Here is an 18,596-nt window from a genome sequence, read left to right as displayed (position 1 = left end):
GACGCACTGGCCTCCTCTTATCAGAGGGTCTACTGGGCTTAACATGGGATTACACAGCATGTGCCTCTCCCTCTTTCTTCTTAAATGCCCCATATCGTTTAGAAGAGCCTTCATCTTTAGACAAACGTCCTTCCCGGACTCCTTCCTCCAATCGCATCCCCATGTTCACCATTTCAGTGAAATCAGAGGGAGCACTTGCAATCATCCGCTCATAATAAAATGAACTAAGAGTCTTCAGAAAGATCTTAGTCATCTCCTTCTCTTCCAGCGGAGGAGTAATCTGAGCTGCCAGCTCTCGCCACCTCTGGGCGTACTCTTTAAATGTCTCTTTGTCCTTCTGAGACATGGCTCTGAGTTGATCACGGTCACGAGCCATATCAACATTATATTTGTACTGCTTGACGAAGGCTTCTCCAAGATCGTTGAAGGAACGGATGTTTGCGCTATCAAGGCTCATGTACCAACGAAGAGCTGCACCAGACAAACTATCCTGAAAATAATGAATCAGCAACTGATCATTATCTGTTTGGGTAGACAATTTCCTGGCATACATAACCAGGTGACTGAGTGGGCAGGTGTTCCCCTTATACTTCTCAAAGTCAGGGACTTTGAATTTGACGGGTATCTTAACACCGGGAACCAAGCATAATTCAGCAGCAGATTTGCCGAACAAATCTTTCCCTCTAAGGGTCTTCAATTCCTTGTGGAGTTCAAGAAATTGGTCATTCATCGCATCCATCTTTTCATTAACATCTGGGCCCTCAGACGGCTTAGAATGATAGATGGTATCGTCTACCCTAGGAATGGTATGCACGATAGGAGGAGGCATTGCAAGAACCGGACTAGATGCCGGTATAGAAGCAAAGGTAGGAGCTGGAATATCAGGCATAAAACCTGGAGGCATACCCCACGGAAACCCGGCTGGCATGGCATTCGGCACAAAGTGGGCACTAGCAACTGGCACTGTCGACGAAGCAATCTCTGAAATCACAGTCCTCTGGGGAGGAGTTGCAGGAGTCGGAGACGGTTGAATCTGAGCAGCCAAGAATTGCTCCATCAGAGCACTCAGTCTAGCGACCTCTTCTTTTAGCTCACGGTTCTCTTGCTCTAACTGATCCATCACTCTTGCAGAATTAGCTCGGGTGTAGTACCGATGAGTCAGCTTGTCTTCAAAATAAACGAAGATCACAGAGTTAGGCCACAGACAAGAAGACCAGAACAACACCTGCTTATGCAAAATGATGCATGCAATGCTCGTGCATATGCTTTGTTTTTATTTCAAGGAACCTTTAGGGTATCATTTGCAAATTTTGAAATTTAAAACATTTAATCGCACATGGAAAACATCTCATCAAATATATATTCGAGACAAAGAAGTACAGCATTGTTGATCATATTACAAGGGAAAAGGAAAATAAACATCCTATGGATCCCTAGAAACTCGAGATGCTGGAAGACGAGATGCACAAAGCTTCTTGATCTCTCTCTCATATGCTGCTTCCATATCCGCTTTCTCCTTAGCAAGTCGATCATACTTCCTCTTCCAGAATTTGGAAGACTGAGGAAGCAGAGAAGTCCAGGTATCATTCGGATCATCTATCACCTGATGCTCGAGGAATTCGATCAGAGCGTCCTTCTCCTTAAGCTGTTGAAGCAACTCTTCTCTTTCACGGATCCAGGCACGTGAAAGGTCTTCGTCTCTCAACTCCTCTACGCCTTGGTTAGGGAGGGTTGAAGGCCCAGCCACAACCAAAGGTGTAGGTCTCGGATAATCATAAGGCATAAGATACTCTGATGCTCTCTGTCTGACCCAAGTCGTATACGGCTCCAAAGCAGTGCAGTTCTTCGGACCCAACTCACTTCTACCCTTCTTGTGAATCTTGCGCCAAGCGCGGACCATCCTGGCTTTCAGGCCTTGGGGATCTTTACCCTCCTGAAAGAACACACCTTCTAACAGAATGTTATGAGGTTTATCCTTTAGGGGGAACCCAAGCTGACGACGTGCTAAGATAGGGTTGTAGCTGATCCCACCACATGTACCAAGAAGAGGCACATTAGGGAATTCACCACAATAATCAATAATCTGAACTGTATCATACACGCGATCATACCAAGAGATATCATCATTAGTGAGAGACATAAGTCTCATAGACCACCGTAGACATCCCTTGTTCTCCTTGAAAGCGACCGTCTGCGGTAAGTGAGAAATAAACCACTTATACAACAGAGGCAAACATAACACAATAGCTCCTTCACCCTTTGCATTCCTCAGGTGCAAAGAGAAATAGGTATCACCCAACAGAGTAGGAACGGGATTGAGAACAGAAAAGATCCTAATGGCGTTCACATCCACAAATTTGTCGATGTTGGGGAACAATACCAAACCATAGATGAGCAGCACGAATATGGCCTCAAAGGCATCCTCACTCATGGCCTTCCCATAAACGGTAGCTTGAGCGATGAGGAAATCAGAAGGAAGACCCTGAATTCCACCTTTGGTGGTCATATGCGCTTCAATCAGGGATGCATCTATGTGCAACAAGTCTGCAATCTCTCGAGAAGTCGGAATACTCTCTAAGCCACTGAACGACACCTGATCCAGAATAGGAATACCCACAAGATGAGCATACTCCTCAAGCGTAGGCAACGGCTGAAAGTCCGGAAAAGAGAAGCAGTGATACAGAGGATCATAGAACTGTGCCAAAGTACTCATCAATCCTTCGTCAACCTGAGTAGTCAACAGAGGCAGAAGCTTCCCATAGCGAGCTTTGAAACCCAAGGGATCTAATACATAAGATGTCAGATTCCTTAACTCTTTCAGATCGGGTTGGCGAAAGCTGTACTTCTTTGTATGCCTTTTTGGTCTTTCCATGTCTGAAGATTTTGCAAATAAACCCTTTAAGTTCCTTGATTTTTTTTTTTGATGACATGAATGCAGATGAATGCATGAATGCATGAATGCAACAATCACACTCAAGGATCAAGCAAATCACACCAGACAAAGGTCATGGGAAAGCTCATAGTATCCTTAATATCAATCATCCATTTTGGTGGATTATGGTTTTCACCTTATCGACACCCAAGTTCCATTGATATTAACGATACATGAACCGGCTCAATCATCCTTAATATCAATCATCCATTTTGGTGGATTATGATTTTCACCTTATCGACACCCAAGTTCCATTAATATTAAGGATGTCTGAATGACTCAACCATGAATCACGGGTTTGTTGAGAGTCACGAGCATGGAGTCTCAGTTAAGAACCACCCAAAGGGAGTGTACTAGGGTTTAAACCTGCCGAACATGTTCTACAAGAGGTTCCCATAGTCATCATCCCATCTTTCGAATATTATCGGAGGAACGAATACTCGTGTTCCAAAAATATTCTCAAGAGAGACTCTTATGAGTGTAGTATCGCGTAACAATCGCATCAGATCTTACATCTGAACGACTTCCGCACTACGTCCTAAAAATAGGCCAAGATGGGCTTGGTAAACTAAGGTCCTTGGCTTCTAAGGCACATGTTAAAAGAATAATGCCTAACCACAAATAACTTGTGTGACATTATTAATCCAACATGACCTCCACCAAGTGAATGGACTCACAAGTCAACTTGCTAAGGAATAACTCCACACAAGTCGACGAGACTATGCCATTCTCCTATCCTAAGGTGCACTCGAGTTCGGGTATAGAACTCATCTCACAGAGATCACCAACCAAACAAGCAATTGTATATCAAGCAATTCAATCATTACAATCAATACAGTAATCCCAAATTGTACAAAAATATGTCATATAACAGATAAACAAATATCATACAACAAGGGTGAAAAGTAGGCAAAACCACCAAGGAGATCCCCAGCAGAGTCACCACTTTTCTGTAGCGGTGTATTCGTCACTTTATGATTTATAGACTAAATCAAAAGCAAAGCATACAAAGATAGAGTCGCCACCGCACTTTTATTTATCCAAAGGAATGGCTAAAAAGCGAACAAAAGCCTAAGAAGTTTTACACATAGAAAACTAATGAAAAGATCAGAGATCTGGGTAAGGGGTTAATTACGCAATGGGAAGGTGTTAGGCACCCAAAACGTCCTAGGTACTCCTAGGGAGCCCTTTTCACCACTTGTTGTATGAAATGTTATTTGTTTATGAAATATTTATTGCGCAAACATGGATTGAAGGGATGAGAAAAGGATATACAATTTTTATTGTTTTTGTGTTTGAACGGATGAACCCGTTGCCTACGTACCTTTCCATGGAAGGTAAGGATCAAAACGCCGTAGTTCGGCTAAAAGATTTCCAAAAGAGATAGTGGATTGATTTTAAACAAAAGCCCTAAGGTCTTTCATTATCCACGGGAGAAAACTCAACCTTATACAAATAACAAGTCTTACTAGAGGGGTTAACCCTGTTTTCAGTATGGAAGTCTTACAGTTCGATCACTAAGGACAAAAGGCGAGATTAACATCAACCACTAAGATAATTGAGATTTATGGCTAATGTATGAAAACTTGATTAAGAAGTGGACTTGAGCCACAAAAGCAATTGAGTGAGTGACATTAACTGGTTATGAGTATTCACAAAAATGAAGTCAAAGTATGATTAGAATTCAATTTAAAAGAAGTATTGTGAAAATGAAGTTTGAAAATTAGAGGCTTGAGACCTAGGTTTCTAATTGAAAAAAAAACAAGATGAAAATGTTTGCACAATAGTTTTCAAGTTTTGGGTTAACATGCAAAATAGAGGTTTAAAGCAACAAAAGGTGGGAGGGTGAGGAAGTAAAACTTCTTAGATGTTCACCTCTTGAGATCATATGTAGATGATCCAAGTGATTCCTTTGGAAAAGGCAACAAGCAAATAACAGATGAACAAAGCAAATGGATACCGGATGCCAATCAATGGACTTATTCCAATCTCACAAAACAAAATGGATACCGGACGCCAATCAATGGACTTATACCAATCTCACAAAACAAAATGGAACATGGATACCAGATGCCAATCAATGGACTTATACTAGTCTCACAAAGCAAAGAAACAAGGATACCAGATGCCAATCAATGGACTTATACTAGTCTCACAAAGCAAAGAAACAAGGATACCAGATGCCAATCAATGGACTTATACTAGTCTCCTAAAACAAAGAGAAACATGGATACCAGATGCCAATCAATGGACTTATACTAGTCTCCTACCATATCACAGGAAACAACTGCCAATCAATGGACTTATGCTTGCCTCCTCCATGGACAAAACAAAATGTTACAAAGTAGATGAACAATGTTTATGAAATGATATACAAGTAATGATGATAAATGCACAAAGGCACACTCAAGCAAACATGTACGGGTGAATCAAGTAAGTAAACAAACAAGTCAATTAGCACACACTATACACAATCAATTAGGCTCAAGCAAGGTTAGGCTTTACAGCCAACTGGAATGGGGTGTTTTGAGCTCTTAACCCTACTATTGAGAATTAGGGTGAAGCAGATAAAATGGAGATGAGGGGTGTGCCTCATAGCTCTTATCCCTGGTCAGGGAGAGCTTTGATCAATGGAAAGTGTGGGAGTTCAGAAAGTAGTAACTCTTCTCCACAAATGATTGACTCTATAAGATCTTGGGTTCTTATTCACAATGCATCAACACATGGTGTGAGCAAAGTGAATGACACACTGAGTAGCAGGAGATGGATTACACATCTCTTTTATCTGCCAATTGCCTCTTAAGAGGACTTTACCTGCTTGGCACAAAATTAAACAATCACAAGCATTGCCTCTTAAGGAGGGCTTCAGACAGGTGCCTGCCAAAGTAACATGGCAGGTCTTCCAGACTACATGAAGATTAGGGATTATACCTAAGTGGTTAAGCAACCAAGCAAAGCAAAGTTCAAATGAACTTAAAGCAACTTAGGTACCTGTGGAAACAACTAAACAAATCAGTACAATACTCAGATAAACAGACAATAGTCAATAAGCAACAGACAATCCCAATGTACAAAATGTGTAAGCCACAAGGCAAACTCAAATGAGTTAGCATCAACCTACAAAACACACAAGTGTTAGCAATCAAAAGCAAACATCAATATTCACATGATGAAGCATCATCAACTATGGAACTTGGATGCTTAAACCTGAAATCACAGCTCACAAGTAAGTAACAAACCACTAGGTCAAAGCCTAGGGTCAAAGATGGAGAAACAATTTGAAACAGGGGCTGAAATTTAACACAAAGTAACTTCAAACACATATTGACATATCCTAAAAAGGCTCACATCAAAATCAATCACCAAAAGCATTTCATGATCAAGTGAAGTTCAAGGCAATTTCAAAGCTCATATGTGATCATCATGAATGAAAAATTCAAATCAAAACAGAAATGATTCAAATAAATCTGGAAAAATTCATGAACATTCAAGACATCTAACATGATCCACATACAAAAAATCAGGGGAATCAGAGATTATTTGGCATAGAAATCAAGTTGCACAAGTTGGACAATCAAAGGTGTGACACAAATTGTCACACCAAGTTAGCACATGCATAAAACAGAAATGGTAATTGAGAAAAATGTCAAACCAAAACCAAGATGTCAAGCAATGTGTCTAGAATCAGCATGAAAAATTTCAAGTTCATTGGATTAAAAACAAGCATTTCATAATGAGATAAGCAAGGCAAGGTCACAATTAGACATATGATCAATCAACCTAGAACAAATTAATTTTCCAGCCAGGCACAACTTGCAAATTCATGATCATAAAAAACTAGACAGAATGAGGAGCATTTTGCAAAACATTGGGATCAAATTGGATGAGTTTTCAATTTTATATGATTTTTGTAAGTTGAGGAAAAAATAAAAAAATGGAAATGGACATAGCATGAGAAAATAGGAGGGAAAACATAAAAATGAAATAAACATTTGAAAAAATCCCTTCGCTGGGAATCGAATCCGGTGTGGATTCAAAATTGGCGCGCTCAAGTGAAACGACGCCGTTTCACTGATGAAACCCTAAGCCTGGCAAAATCTCCAGAATTTCGTAGCAAATGATGAACTCGTAGCAAACTCATAGCCAGTTCGTAGCTAATCTGGAAAACGTATGATCTTCATCTTCTTCTTCATAAAGATGATGAACTTCATGAGTGAATTTCCAGAAAATTTCAGAAAACTCCAGAAATAAAAAACAAGCACAGCATTCGAATCCTCATTTCATGCACATCAAAGATCCATAATCAAATCATGCTAAAACATCATAACAAGCTTGAATCGAAGAAAAACTTTTTTGCATCTCATATTTCAATCATGCATAACTTCATGGATAATGCACCATTTCACTCAATTTTCATATCAAAATCATCACCAAGCCAAGATCTACACAAATATCATAATGAATTCAAGAATAATTGAGATCGAATCCTAACCTCTTGAAGAACTGCAAACTGGAATTGTGTGCTACAAAGCTCAGCAATGGCTCAAATCTCTCCTACAATGCTTGTTGATGTGATTGATGATGAATTGGATGCTCCAGCATGCACGAATTTAGCTCAATTTGCAAACTCCATTGAACCTTCAAGCTTCGAGTATGGTCCAAACTGGCACGATTTCTTCCAATTCCACGTCCAATTTGCTTCAAGAACACTTCCTAATCATGAATCCATCAATAGAAATGGCTTTTGTGTGAAGAATTTGGAAAATATTTTGAGAGAAAAATTTGGTTGATTTTGAGATCTAGATCTGAAAACTGTGGTTTCTGCTGAATGCAGTTATGATTAACCTTATATATCACTTGCTAATGATGCTGAAAACATGTTTAAGCCAAAACCAATTAGGATTAACAAGTTATGAGGTGTATGTACAAAATGGATTTTCACCCCCATGCATGAAATGCATGCGTGAACAGTGCACAATGTTGATCCAAAACCACTTAAACAAGGCTCATGCAAGCTTTGGAATTGATATTTTATGCATATGATCAAACAAATTGATTTTATGAAATTTCCTTCAAAAAAAACTTCATGAATGAGCACATGGTCATGCAAGTGAAATTCATGCCATGTAATGGATGTTTTGGAAACTACATGTTATGAGGAACAAAATGCAAAAAGAACCACCAAAATTGGAGCCTTGGTTCAAAAGTTATGCCCATTTGAATTTTCAAGCACACTTTGCCATGATTTGATCATATCTCCTCAACAACACATCATATGCTCATGATCTTGGACATTTTGGAAATGGGAAAGAAAAATCTACAACTTTCGTGTTCAACAAAATTTAATTTGAAGCTTTTTTGATGATGTAAGATTGAGTTGAAGTTGGTCCAAAACCTTTCCTTTTTTGGAAATTTCAAATTATTGGTCACTTGCTATTTTGGGCAATTCTTGACCTGACTTCAAATTCTTCAATGTGAGTGTTTGAAATGTCAAATGAGACTTGTTTGAACATGAATGAAGTATTCCTAATCACTTCCCACCTCCAAATCCACAGTTGACTTTGCAGTTGACTTTCTAGGTCTTCAGATGACCTGAAAATGTTCTGATGAGATTCAAGCCTCTACCACTTGGGATTTTGCTTCAAAATGGCATCACAACTCATATGAACTCTTGTGAATGATTGTGGGATCCAAATCTCAAGAATAACCACCATCTATTGCTCAATGAATGCCTTTGATTGCCTTGACCTGTTATTGCTTCATCTGCAAGACAAAGGTTAGATGACATATTTTTGTACTTTTGGTTAGAGATTGAAAGAAAAGAAATGACATATAAATGCAAGGAATTCTTGGTAATCAAGAACCACTCAAAAAGATAACCCATCCACAGGGAAGGAAGCAAGGTGTCTAATGATCCTTGAGGCAATGCAATGATATGATATGATGCCATAAGGGATCTTAGGGACAAAATTGGGGTCTTACAATTAGGTTAGGCAAGTTATAAGGATCAATATACAATATAAACAAGTTAACAATAAGGGTTAATGGGTTAGTATAATAATGGATACAAGATCGAACAAAAGGAACCACAAGTTAGTATGTACATAAACAAGGCTTCATCTATATGTCAAATGACCCAAGTTGGTTGATGTAGAGGTAATCTATCATACTTCAAAGTACCAAGAATGAACTATTGATCATTCATTAGTAGGTTTGAAACATAGAAGGTTCAAGCAACCCTAATCAATCCAATATCATGACAACTTTAGACTTCATTAGCCACTAGGTTCAAGACCTCATAAGTCCATAAAAAATTGCTCAAATGACATGAAACAAAGCATGATAAAATAATAGAGACAAAAATAACAAGGGTCTATGTTGGGAATATTTTAAGAATAATAAAAATAAATGGGATAAAAAATAAAATGAAATTGGAAATAAATAAGGTGGAAAATAAATAAAATAAAAGTGAAAGAAATAAAAGCAAGACAAAATGCATGTGTTGTGGGTTGAACCCCTGACCTCGGGGGTCATGGGGGGATCAACCCCCATCTCCCACTGGGCCAAGCGCCCACTTGTGATAAGAAACATGTTGATGAAATAAAATATTAAATCAAATGCTAAAAATGAAACCGCGCGCAAAAGAACTAATCAGGACACAACATCATTTGTTTTCAAATTCAAAAACACGGGCAAACATTCATATTCAACCTTGGAACCTCATAATCAAAATCCAAAAACATGTGTTTTTCAAGGGATTTAAACATGGAATCATTGCCTAATCATAAAAATGAACCACCCTCCACACTCATGAGACATTAATTGGATCTGAGTGTGGAGTATTTTGCCAAAACTCAGAAGAATAAGTTGACCTAAATTAAAAATTAAATGATGGATAATGGTTAATCAAAACTCAAAGCATGGGATTAATGATCAATGAGTGATTTCGAGTTGAATGGTAACTTGTTTGAGTGGAGGGTGTGTGTGAAACTACCTGATTGGAATCGGTTTCAGAGTGGTGCTCCGATGACAAAGGACAACTCAGGGGAGGTGTTGGGAAGGTGACTTAGGACTTGGGAAAGTTTTAGTGATGTTTAAGGATGATCTCTCGGTGGCTATCTTGACCTGAAATGATTTGAATCTCAAAGATGGTAACACTGTTCTTGGGTGAGAAAATTGATTTTGTAGCAAAGGTTTTCTGGCTTTCTAAGCTTGGTTTTTGAGTGATACTCCTTCCCCTATTTATAGGGAAGGTGATGGAATGGTTTCGGAGGGAGAATGAAGTGGTTTGGTCATAAATCATATGTGACTTGGAGCATGCTCGAAAACGGCTTTATGGAGACATAGAATGGTACATTCTGAGCTAGTTTCCTTCACCAACCACTTAGGTTTGGTTCTTAGCACCAATTAGCAACAAACAAAGGAAATGAAATAGTCTGCTATGCATTTGAACTTTGGCCATTTTGGGAAATTTCTGAAGAATCACATGGCATCGGGTTTGGGGATAGGAGAGGTTTCCACATTAGAGTTGACCTGCATTTAGGCATTGTTATGTTACATAATATGTCATAAGTCAATAGATATCAGATTGGAATGAAATGAAACCTTGGTGATTGGATTTGCAAATTCTGGCTGAGGTGTATCTAGTTTGTGCATCATGGTAAGTTAGCAACTTTGAACCAAGGCCAAATGAAATTGGCTCGTGTATATTGCATGCAATTTATGCCAAATGTTCCTTGCCATGTGCTTGATCAGATGCAAAAAGAACCAGGTCAAAAGGAGTTGTGGTTTGGAAATGGCAATGTGGTAAAGTAGTGGTCTTAGTCATGTTTCTATGGCATGGTAGGCATGTTGGACCAACTTAGCCAGTACAAAAATTGAGGTCCTTTCTCAATGAATTTGGTCTTGGACCTTGAAACAAAGTTGGAGAGGGACTTAATTAGGACATTTTGAATGAAGTGGAACTTAAAAATGTTTTAATATGAGAAAGTTATGGACTTTGGAACTTTCCATAGGCCATTCTTGCCAAAATGTGACCAACCAACATGACCTAAAAATGTGACTTTGAGATTTCTTGATTATTATGGTGCAATGAGGGATGTTTGAAGCTCATATGATCATATAGTGATGTAAAAATAGGTTTGGGGCTTTGTGGAGTGATGTTAGGTCAAGTTCATGGGTGAATCAAATGCCTTGAAAGTTCAAAAATCATGACCAAACCAAGTACTTGTAACATGAATTAAATATATAGTTGAATGGTGAATTATGGTTGAAAATGACTTAAGTTGATGTTGAATGAGTGGTGGTATAATAGGGCGATCAAAATGAAGCAAGGTCAATGATCAAAGGATGCCCAAATTAGGGTTTCTTGAATCACAAGCTTCATCAAGAACCATGGTCAGAGAAATTAGGGTTTGGTGATGCAAGGGGTATATTGAGATGTTCAAAGGTTTGGGGAATGAATTTTTTTTGGATTTTAGGGTTCCTCGGTGACATGGTCAAGATTCATGGTGAATCATGACTATACACTAAATGAGGGTCAATAGTTAGGGATGAGGTCCTTGGCTGACCAGATGAATCTTGATGTGTCTTCAATGGGGACTCACCATCCAATTAGGGTTTTGGAGAGTGAGTGAGATATCTTGAATGATCCTCCAAGCTTTGTTAGATACTTGAGGATATAAATTTGGGTTAAGGTGGCTTGGGCACACCTTAACATGGCCAAAGGGTCTTGAGGCTTCACAGATGAATCCCATGCCTTGGGTTTATGGATTATTGAGGGTCATTAAGTAAAACTGCATATGAGATGATATGTGTGGGATGTATGCTCATGGATTAGGGTTCAAGAGGATGATATGGAGGTAGGGTAAATTTGAGGCTATGACACACCTTCTGGGAGAACATGTTGTCGCTGCAACAAATGTGCTCAATAGGTGTCCAACCAAGAAGCTGAAGGATTTTTTTTTAAATTGGACTAGAGATAAGACAAATGTGAGTCATTTCAGAGTATTTGGTTTTGTTTGTTACAAACATGTTCCAAGTGTTACTAGAAAGAAGATGGATGATAGAAGCAAAGTAATGTTATTGATTGGGTACCACTGTATAGGTACTTATAAGCTCTACTGTCCTGTGAAGGAAACAAAAGCATGGGATTAGAACAATTCTCAATCCAACTCTGGTGTAGTTTTAATATGTGAGTTAACTTCTGAAGGTGAGTCTGATGTTGAAGTTGAGTCTGAAGGCAAGTATGACTCTAAAGGTGAATCTGATTTTGATCCAGATTCTGATGATGATCCATACTTTGATGGCAATCATGCCTCTGAAGGTGGTCATTCCTCTAAAGGTGGTCCAACCTAAGAAGGTAGTCCAAGATATGATATTCTTCTAGCATATGAAGAAGTTTTGAACAAGTTCAGAGGACACAAAGAATCAGACAAATACTAAGAAGATTTATAGAGTTTGTCATATTGTAAGATACTGAGATAAAATTTGATGGGGAAGTCATTCAGTGTGCTATGTTGGTAGACACTGAACTAGTTAGTGCTGAAGAATCTCTCAAGAATAAAGTGTGGCTGAAAGACATTAAAAAGAACTTGAGGCTATAGAAAGAAACAAGACTTGGGAGTTGACTGAGCTTCAAAAGAACGAGAAAGCCATCAATGTGAGATGGGTTTACAAGTTGAAACTAAATCCAGATGGATCAATTGGAAAACACAAAGTAAGGTTAGAAACTAGAGGATTTCTACAGAAATATGGATTAGATTACTTTGAGGTGTTTGCGGCTGTAGCTAGGCATGAAACAATCATGATTACTATAACTACTAATAGAAATCGACCTCTGATGCATTTAGATGTGAAATATGCATTTCTGAATGGTCATTTATAAGAGGAAGTTTATGTGTCACAACCTCTTGGATTTGTGAAAAATAATCAAGAATGGATAGTGTACAAGTTGCATAAAGCCTTGTATGGACTGAAACAAGCTCCTAGAGCTTGAAATCTGAAAATTGATTCATTTTTCAAGCTTCAATGATTCAGAAAATGTGAGATGGAGTATGGTGTTTATGTTCAACATACATCTAATAGCGATATGATTTTGGAGTGTCTCTATGTTGATGACATATTGTTATAGGGAGTTGTTCAGATGAGATACTCAAGTTCAAGAAAGTGCTAATGAATGAGTTTGAGATGATCGATCTAGGAAATATGGTATATTTTCTAGGGATGGAGATTATGTACTCTGATAAGGGTGTAATTTTGCATCAGGTGAAGTATGAACTTGAGCTACTGAAGGCATTTGGGCTAATAAATTGCAAGTCTGCAATCACACCTGTTGAAACAAATCACAAGCTAGATTCTGACGTTGAGGGTGATGATATAGATTCTACAAATTTTAAACAGTTGGTGGGCTCATTAAGATATCTCTGTAACACCAGGTTTGGCATCTGTTATGCAATTGGAATTGTGAGTATGTTTATGAACAAACTAAAGTGATCACATTATCAAGTTGTTGTCAGGATACTAAGGCATATTAAAGGGGCTTTGAGGTATGGAGTTTTATTCCCTTTTGGTGCTAAATCTGATTCAAAGCTGATATGCTATTAAGAATCTAATTGTGTGGATACAGGGTTGACATAAGAAGTATTTCTAGATATTTCTTCAAGTATCTGGGAAGTCCCATTTCTTGGTGCTCCAAGAAGCAACCAGTGATTGCGTTGTCAACCTGTGAAACTGAGTACATTGTAGGTATTTTGTCTGTGTGTCAAGCTGTTTGGATTATGAACTTATTGTAGGATCTGAAGATCAAGGTGATCAAACATGTGAGGTTGATGATTGATAACAAATCAACTATAAGCCTTGCCAAGATTCTAGTGCCGCATGGAAGGAGCAAGCACAATGACAGGAAGTTCAATTTTCTGCGTAATCAGGTTCAGAATGAAATGCTTGAAGTTGTTCACTATACCATTCAGAAGTAACTTCCAGATGTGCTAACTAAAGCAATCAAGACTGGACACTTTATCCAATTGAGGGATGAAATTGGTGTTGTTGATTTTAGTCTTGAATGTGGATTAAGATATGGTGTTGAAGTATAATTCAAATTCATTCAAGTTGCATTTAGATTTAATTTGAGTTTCATTTAGTTGTTCTGATGATACAAATATTTGAACTCAAGTTTAGTTTGTAACAAATTTTTCATTGTAACCGTTTTCAATTGAGAGTAAAAGTTAGGTACAAATTCTCTCTCTCTCTCTCTCTCTCTCTCTCTCTCTCTCTCTCTCTCTCTCTCTCTCTCTCTCTCTCTCTCTCTCTCTCTCTCTCTCTCTCTCTCTCATCTTCATCTTCATCTTCTTCATTCTTATGCACCAATAATAACGACTTTAATTCTACCGATTGACACGTATCACTTCGCTTTCTTTCGACTTCATTGGCCTGTCACCACGTGTGTTCACCCCATGGACAAGATCTCCAAGCAGTTACATGATCAGGTCGCAAGGTTTCTCTCCAAACTACCCTCGTCGAACCTCTTGAGAACTAACTTCTAAAATTTGTTCCAAGTCCATAACTTCCAACTAATACAGACATTTAGACACCCTTGGACCAAAGAATCCCCATTGTCAAAATGCTAACATTTGGCTCCAATTCTTTAAGTATTTAGCTGGATCTTTTATATTGCATCCATGATATCGAAGTCATATGCCAACACATTTACAATCCAATCGCAAAGTCGTAAAATCAAGCAACACATATAGGCAAACTTTAGATCCACCAACACCAACGTTGCATTTTAAAAAAGAGTTTATCTTCTCTTTTTAGAAGCGAAGACACAACAACATATAGATAGAATCACTCATCAAAAGCAAAAAAAATTCAATTTTATGAAAATTAAATAGAAGAAACGACAAATAATTCAAAAAGAATCGAAGCAAACTCAAGAAACCATGTTAACAATAAAGATAATAAAGGAGGAAAGAAAAAAGAAATTAGAGTTTCAATAGAACATAATTTTTAAAAATAAAAATTCTAAAAAATTTAGATACATATGTCTATCTGACCTATTAACCTATTTAAAAACCATTTTTTATGTATTTAAAAAAAATAATTTTTTTATTTTCTGACAAGGATAATAGCCGAATGAATAACTATATTTTATTGATAAACTTTATCACAAATAATAATAAACAAATTAATAACAATACTAACACTTTTTGCAACAAACTTAATACATAAACATTAAGTTGACATACTAATCCAACAAATTAATAACGCAAGACAATAGAAAAATAATATTGTACAAGTACATAGTACACTAATTTTTTAACTCTAGTGATGGTAAGTCAGTAAGAGTCAACATCTTTTTCTCTGTCGAGGGTATGAAAAGTGTCTTTATACTGGATGGTTGCATTTTAAATAGAGTCCTCTCTAAATTTTCATGTTGATTTAATTGTCATTAAGGCACATGACCCCTTCTAGCTAAAAGCAATAAAGGCGAGTTAGGTATCTTATTCCCCTGTCCGAGTCGCCGGTTATTCAATGACTTTAAACGCTCAATCTATATGTATAATGGATAATCATCAAGAGTGAGATGTATTCGGTCTTGGACCAACCTTCTTGGCCTGGTCTATTAAGAGTGATTTGGTCTAACTCTTTCTTGTGAATGAGTTATGTCGGAGCAAGTTACTCCATGTCCGGGTACGGATCCAGTCCATAGAGAGACTAAAAGATACAATGTCCCTCAAGTATGAGGTTCAAAGAAGCGATGTATTTTAACTAGTGAAATTCGAATGTATATAGTCTCTCAAACATGAGATCTCTCTCAAACATGAGATCCAAATGAGCAAGATATTTTATATATTTAGTGTTAAAAAATAACTGAAAGTAACAAATTAAGTTCAAATGACTAAACATTTGCCGGAAAAAAAAAGTAATCGAGCAGAAGATCCATTTGACCTTAATCTAATACCATTTGTTAAGAAATATAACGCAGTTACTCTCTTGCATCACTTGAATTAGGGCTTTTTAACAATGAACAACATCTTATAGTGTTTGGTGATAATTAGTTGTGCAGTGCTATATTTAGCAACTTACATGCTACATTAATTCACCATAACTTCCAACTATTTTCATCATCATAGATACTAATAAATCATATATATACACAAATTTATATCATCTAAAAATTGAATTACTTCCGAGTCCAATCCATGTGCCAAACCTAAAAAAGGGTGACGTTTCAATTAATTTTGTTGGATCTTTCCCTTTCTTATCTTTCTTGAATGATTCAATTGAAAATATTTTAATTTGCTTAGTTGGGACCCCAGCAGCTCAAGAACATGACAGTTCTGAAAGACTCCTCGGCTTGCTTGGCTTTCTGCTCATCCCATGAAGAAGAAGAAAATTTGTTGGTTTGAGAAAGAGATCTGATATCATGTTTAGCATGTTGTTGTGCTGATCTTAACACACTGTTCCATCTCCATAGTCCTTGATCCTTCAATGCTTCCACTACTCCAACACTTGTTGCCACACTCCATAATGTCCAACTTCTGCTTCTTGAATTCTTCATTTTGTTGATGATGTAGTTATGTAGAAACTGGACTCAGGTTGTTGTTAGTAATATATATAGTGTGGGACATAAAAAGTTGGATTAATGAAAAAGACACTTTAGTTTCGTTATAATTTGGAAGGAAAGGAAAACAGCACATGGTTTTGGTTATATTTTTGTCGTTTTATGCGACAAATCTTGTATTTGGACTTTACTTGTAATTGTAGAACCAAGCAAGTTGCAGTAGCTGCTCATTGCTCGTGTAAGTATCACATGTTTACATAATCATTTAGTACTTACTGTACGGAAGCATGGTTTGGAATGTGTGAGCCAAAACCAATGTTAGCAACACAATCAAAACCAGCAAATGATGATGACATATAATTTGGTGCACCTCAAATTCAGTATCCAAGCCTATCTAAACGTGTTTGGATAAATATATTTTGAAAAAATAATATATTCATATACTCATAAAAACTCAAATCTCTAATATAAGAAGAGATGAGACAAATAAAATGTTCATAAAAAAAACTTATTAAATGTTCATAAAAAACTGAGTCATCTCGTACTAATTAGAGGCTTCGTTAATCTTTAAACTTAGCCTCTAATAAAAAGACAATAAGTTCAAAAAGAATTATTGTTAAAATTTATGATCTTTTGTTGATCTTAAGATTCTATATACTATTTTTTCTTATTCTATTTAACAGAAAAATTTTAATTTTTAAATTTATTGAATAATCATTGAATTTAATCTACTATATAGATTATTACTTAAATAGTAAAAAAAGATTATAAATAATAACAGATGGAATAATCATTGAATTTAATCTAATATATATTTTTAATGATATATATATCATTAAAATTCAATAAGATTAAAATATGTCACTTATTAAGAAGTTTAGGAAAGTCGAAATTAAGAATGAACATTACAAGATAGGTGGATACCATGACTCAATTCAAAATTTTACAAAGTTATCTCTCTTATATTTTAACTATTTATAGATAATGTGAAACTTAACAATTGTAATTATAATCTCTTACCAAATATGAGTTTTTACGTATTATAATAAGATCCAACTTCTGAATCCCCACCAATCCGGACCAAATCTCTAATATCATATATTATGAAATTTGATTGATATTCTAAGAAATTAGAACACACTTAATTTTTGAAGATATAACTTATATTTTTAGCATTATTTATTGGTGCGCAAGGTGATAAAGATGAACAATGAAAATAAGAGAGAGAAAAGAGAATAATAACAAACTTCCATTACTCTTAAAATGGTTATAAAATAAATGCACACACACACACACTGCACAAACTGCAAAAGGAATAAAAGATACTATTTGTTCACACCACTCACTTTCTTAAATGCAAGTGGGACTTAAGGAGAAATATTAAAATACCATTCAACAAACTTTGTCTACAAATTTATGAAAATATGAATTAATTCTAACATCATCCATTAATTCATATTCAGCTTAACCAAAACCAATAACATCAATTCCATCTCTCAAGCGGAGAGTTTGATCAGTCTTGATCGCCTTCGTCAGAACATCTGTCAATTGCTTCTTGGTGCTACAGTGCACAACTTCTTGCATTCCATTATGAACCTGATTTCTTAGAAAGTGATATTTAGTCTCAATATGCTTGTTTCTCACATGCAGCATTGAGTTCTTGGCAAGATTGATTGAAGACTTGTTATCAATCATCAGCTTCAGAGGCTTGTTTACTTTGATCTTCAGATCCTGTAGTAACTTCAGAAGCCACACAACTTGACATGCAGTCACAACAACTGCAATATATTATGTTTCACAGGTTGACAAAGCAACAATTGAATTCTTCTTGGAACACCAAGAAATAGGACTTCCTAGAAACTTAAACAAGTATCCAGAAGTACTTCTTCTGTCAACTTTGTCTCCACACCAATCAGAATTTGAGTAACTCAAAAGTTCTAAGTCACTTTCAACACAAGAAGGGAACAAAACTCCATACTTCAAAGTTCCCTTTATATACCTCAGAATTCTGACAGCAACTTGGTAATGAGACCACTTCGGTTTACTCATAACCATACTCACCATTCCAACTGCATAACAAATACCAGGTCTGGTATTACA

General features: G+C 36.8%; 1 protein-coding gene across 1 annotated transcript; it reads right to left on the bottom strand.

The window, feature by feature from the left end:
* Positions 1-16,030: 16,030 nt before the first annotated feature.
* Positions 16,031-16,623, bottom strand: LOC127086824 (uncharacterized). The gene has a single exon (XM_051027640.1). It carries the CDS (start codon positions 16,491-16,493, stop codon positions 16,236-16,238), a length of 258 nt encoding a protein of 85 aa, XP_050883597.1. The 5' UTR covers positions 16,494-16,623; the 3' UTR covers positions 16,031-16,235.
* Between the last annotated feature and the right edge of the window lie 1,973 nt (positions 16,624-18,596).

The sequence above is a fragment of the Lathyrus oleraceus genome, chromosome 5, assembly GCF_024323335.1.
Source record: "Lathyrus oleraceus cultivar Zhongwan6 chromosome 5, CAAS_Psat_ZW6_1.0, whole genome shotgun sequence".
In the NCBI taxonomy this organism is placed as follows: domain Eukaryota; kingdom Viridiplantae; phylum Streptophyta; class Magnoliopsida; order Fabales; family Fabaceae; genus Lathyrus; species Lathyrus oleraceus.
Note: the sequence above shows the minus strand (reverse complement) of the source record. Positions and strands in the feature narration are given on the sequence as shown.

What these genes read in the sequence shown, in the direction of transcription:
- LOC127086824 (XM_051027640.1), bottom strand. Translation starts at nt 16,493, where the DNA reads ATGAAGAATTCAAGAAGCAGAAGTTGGACATTATGGAGTGTGGCAACA.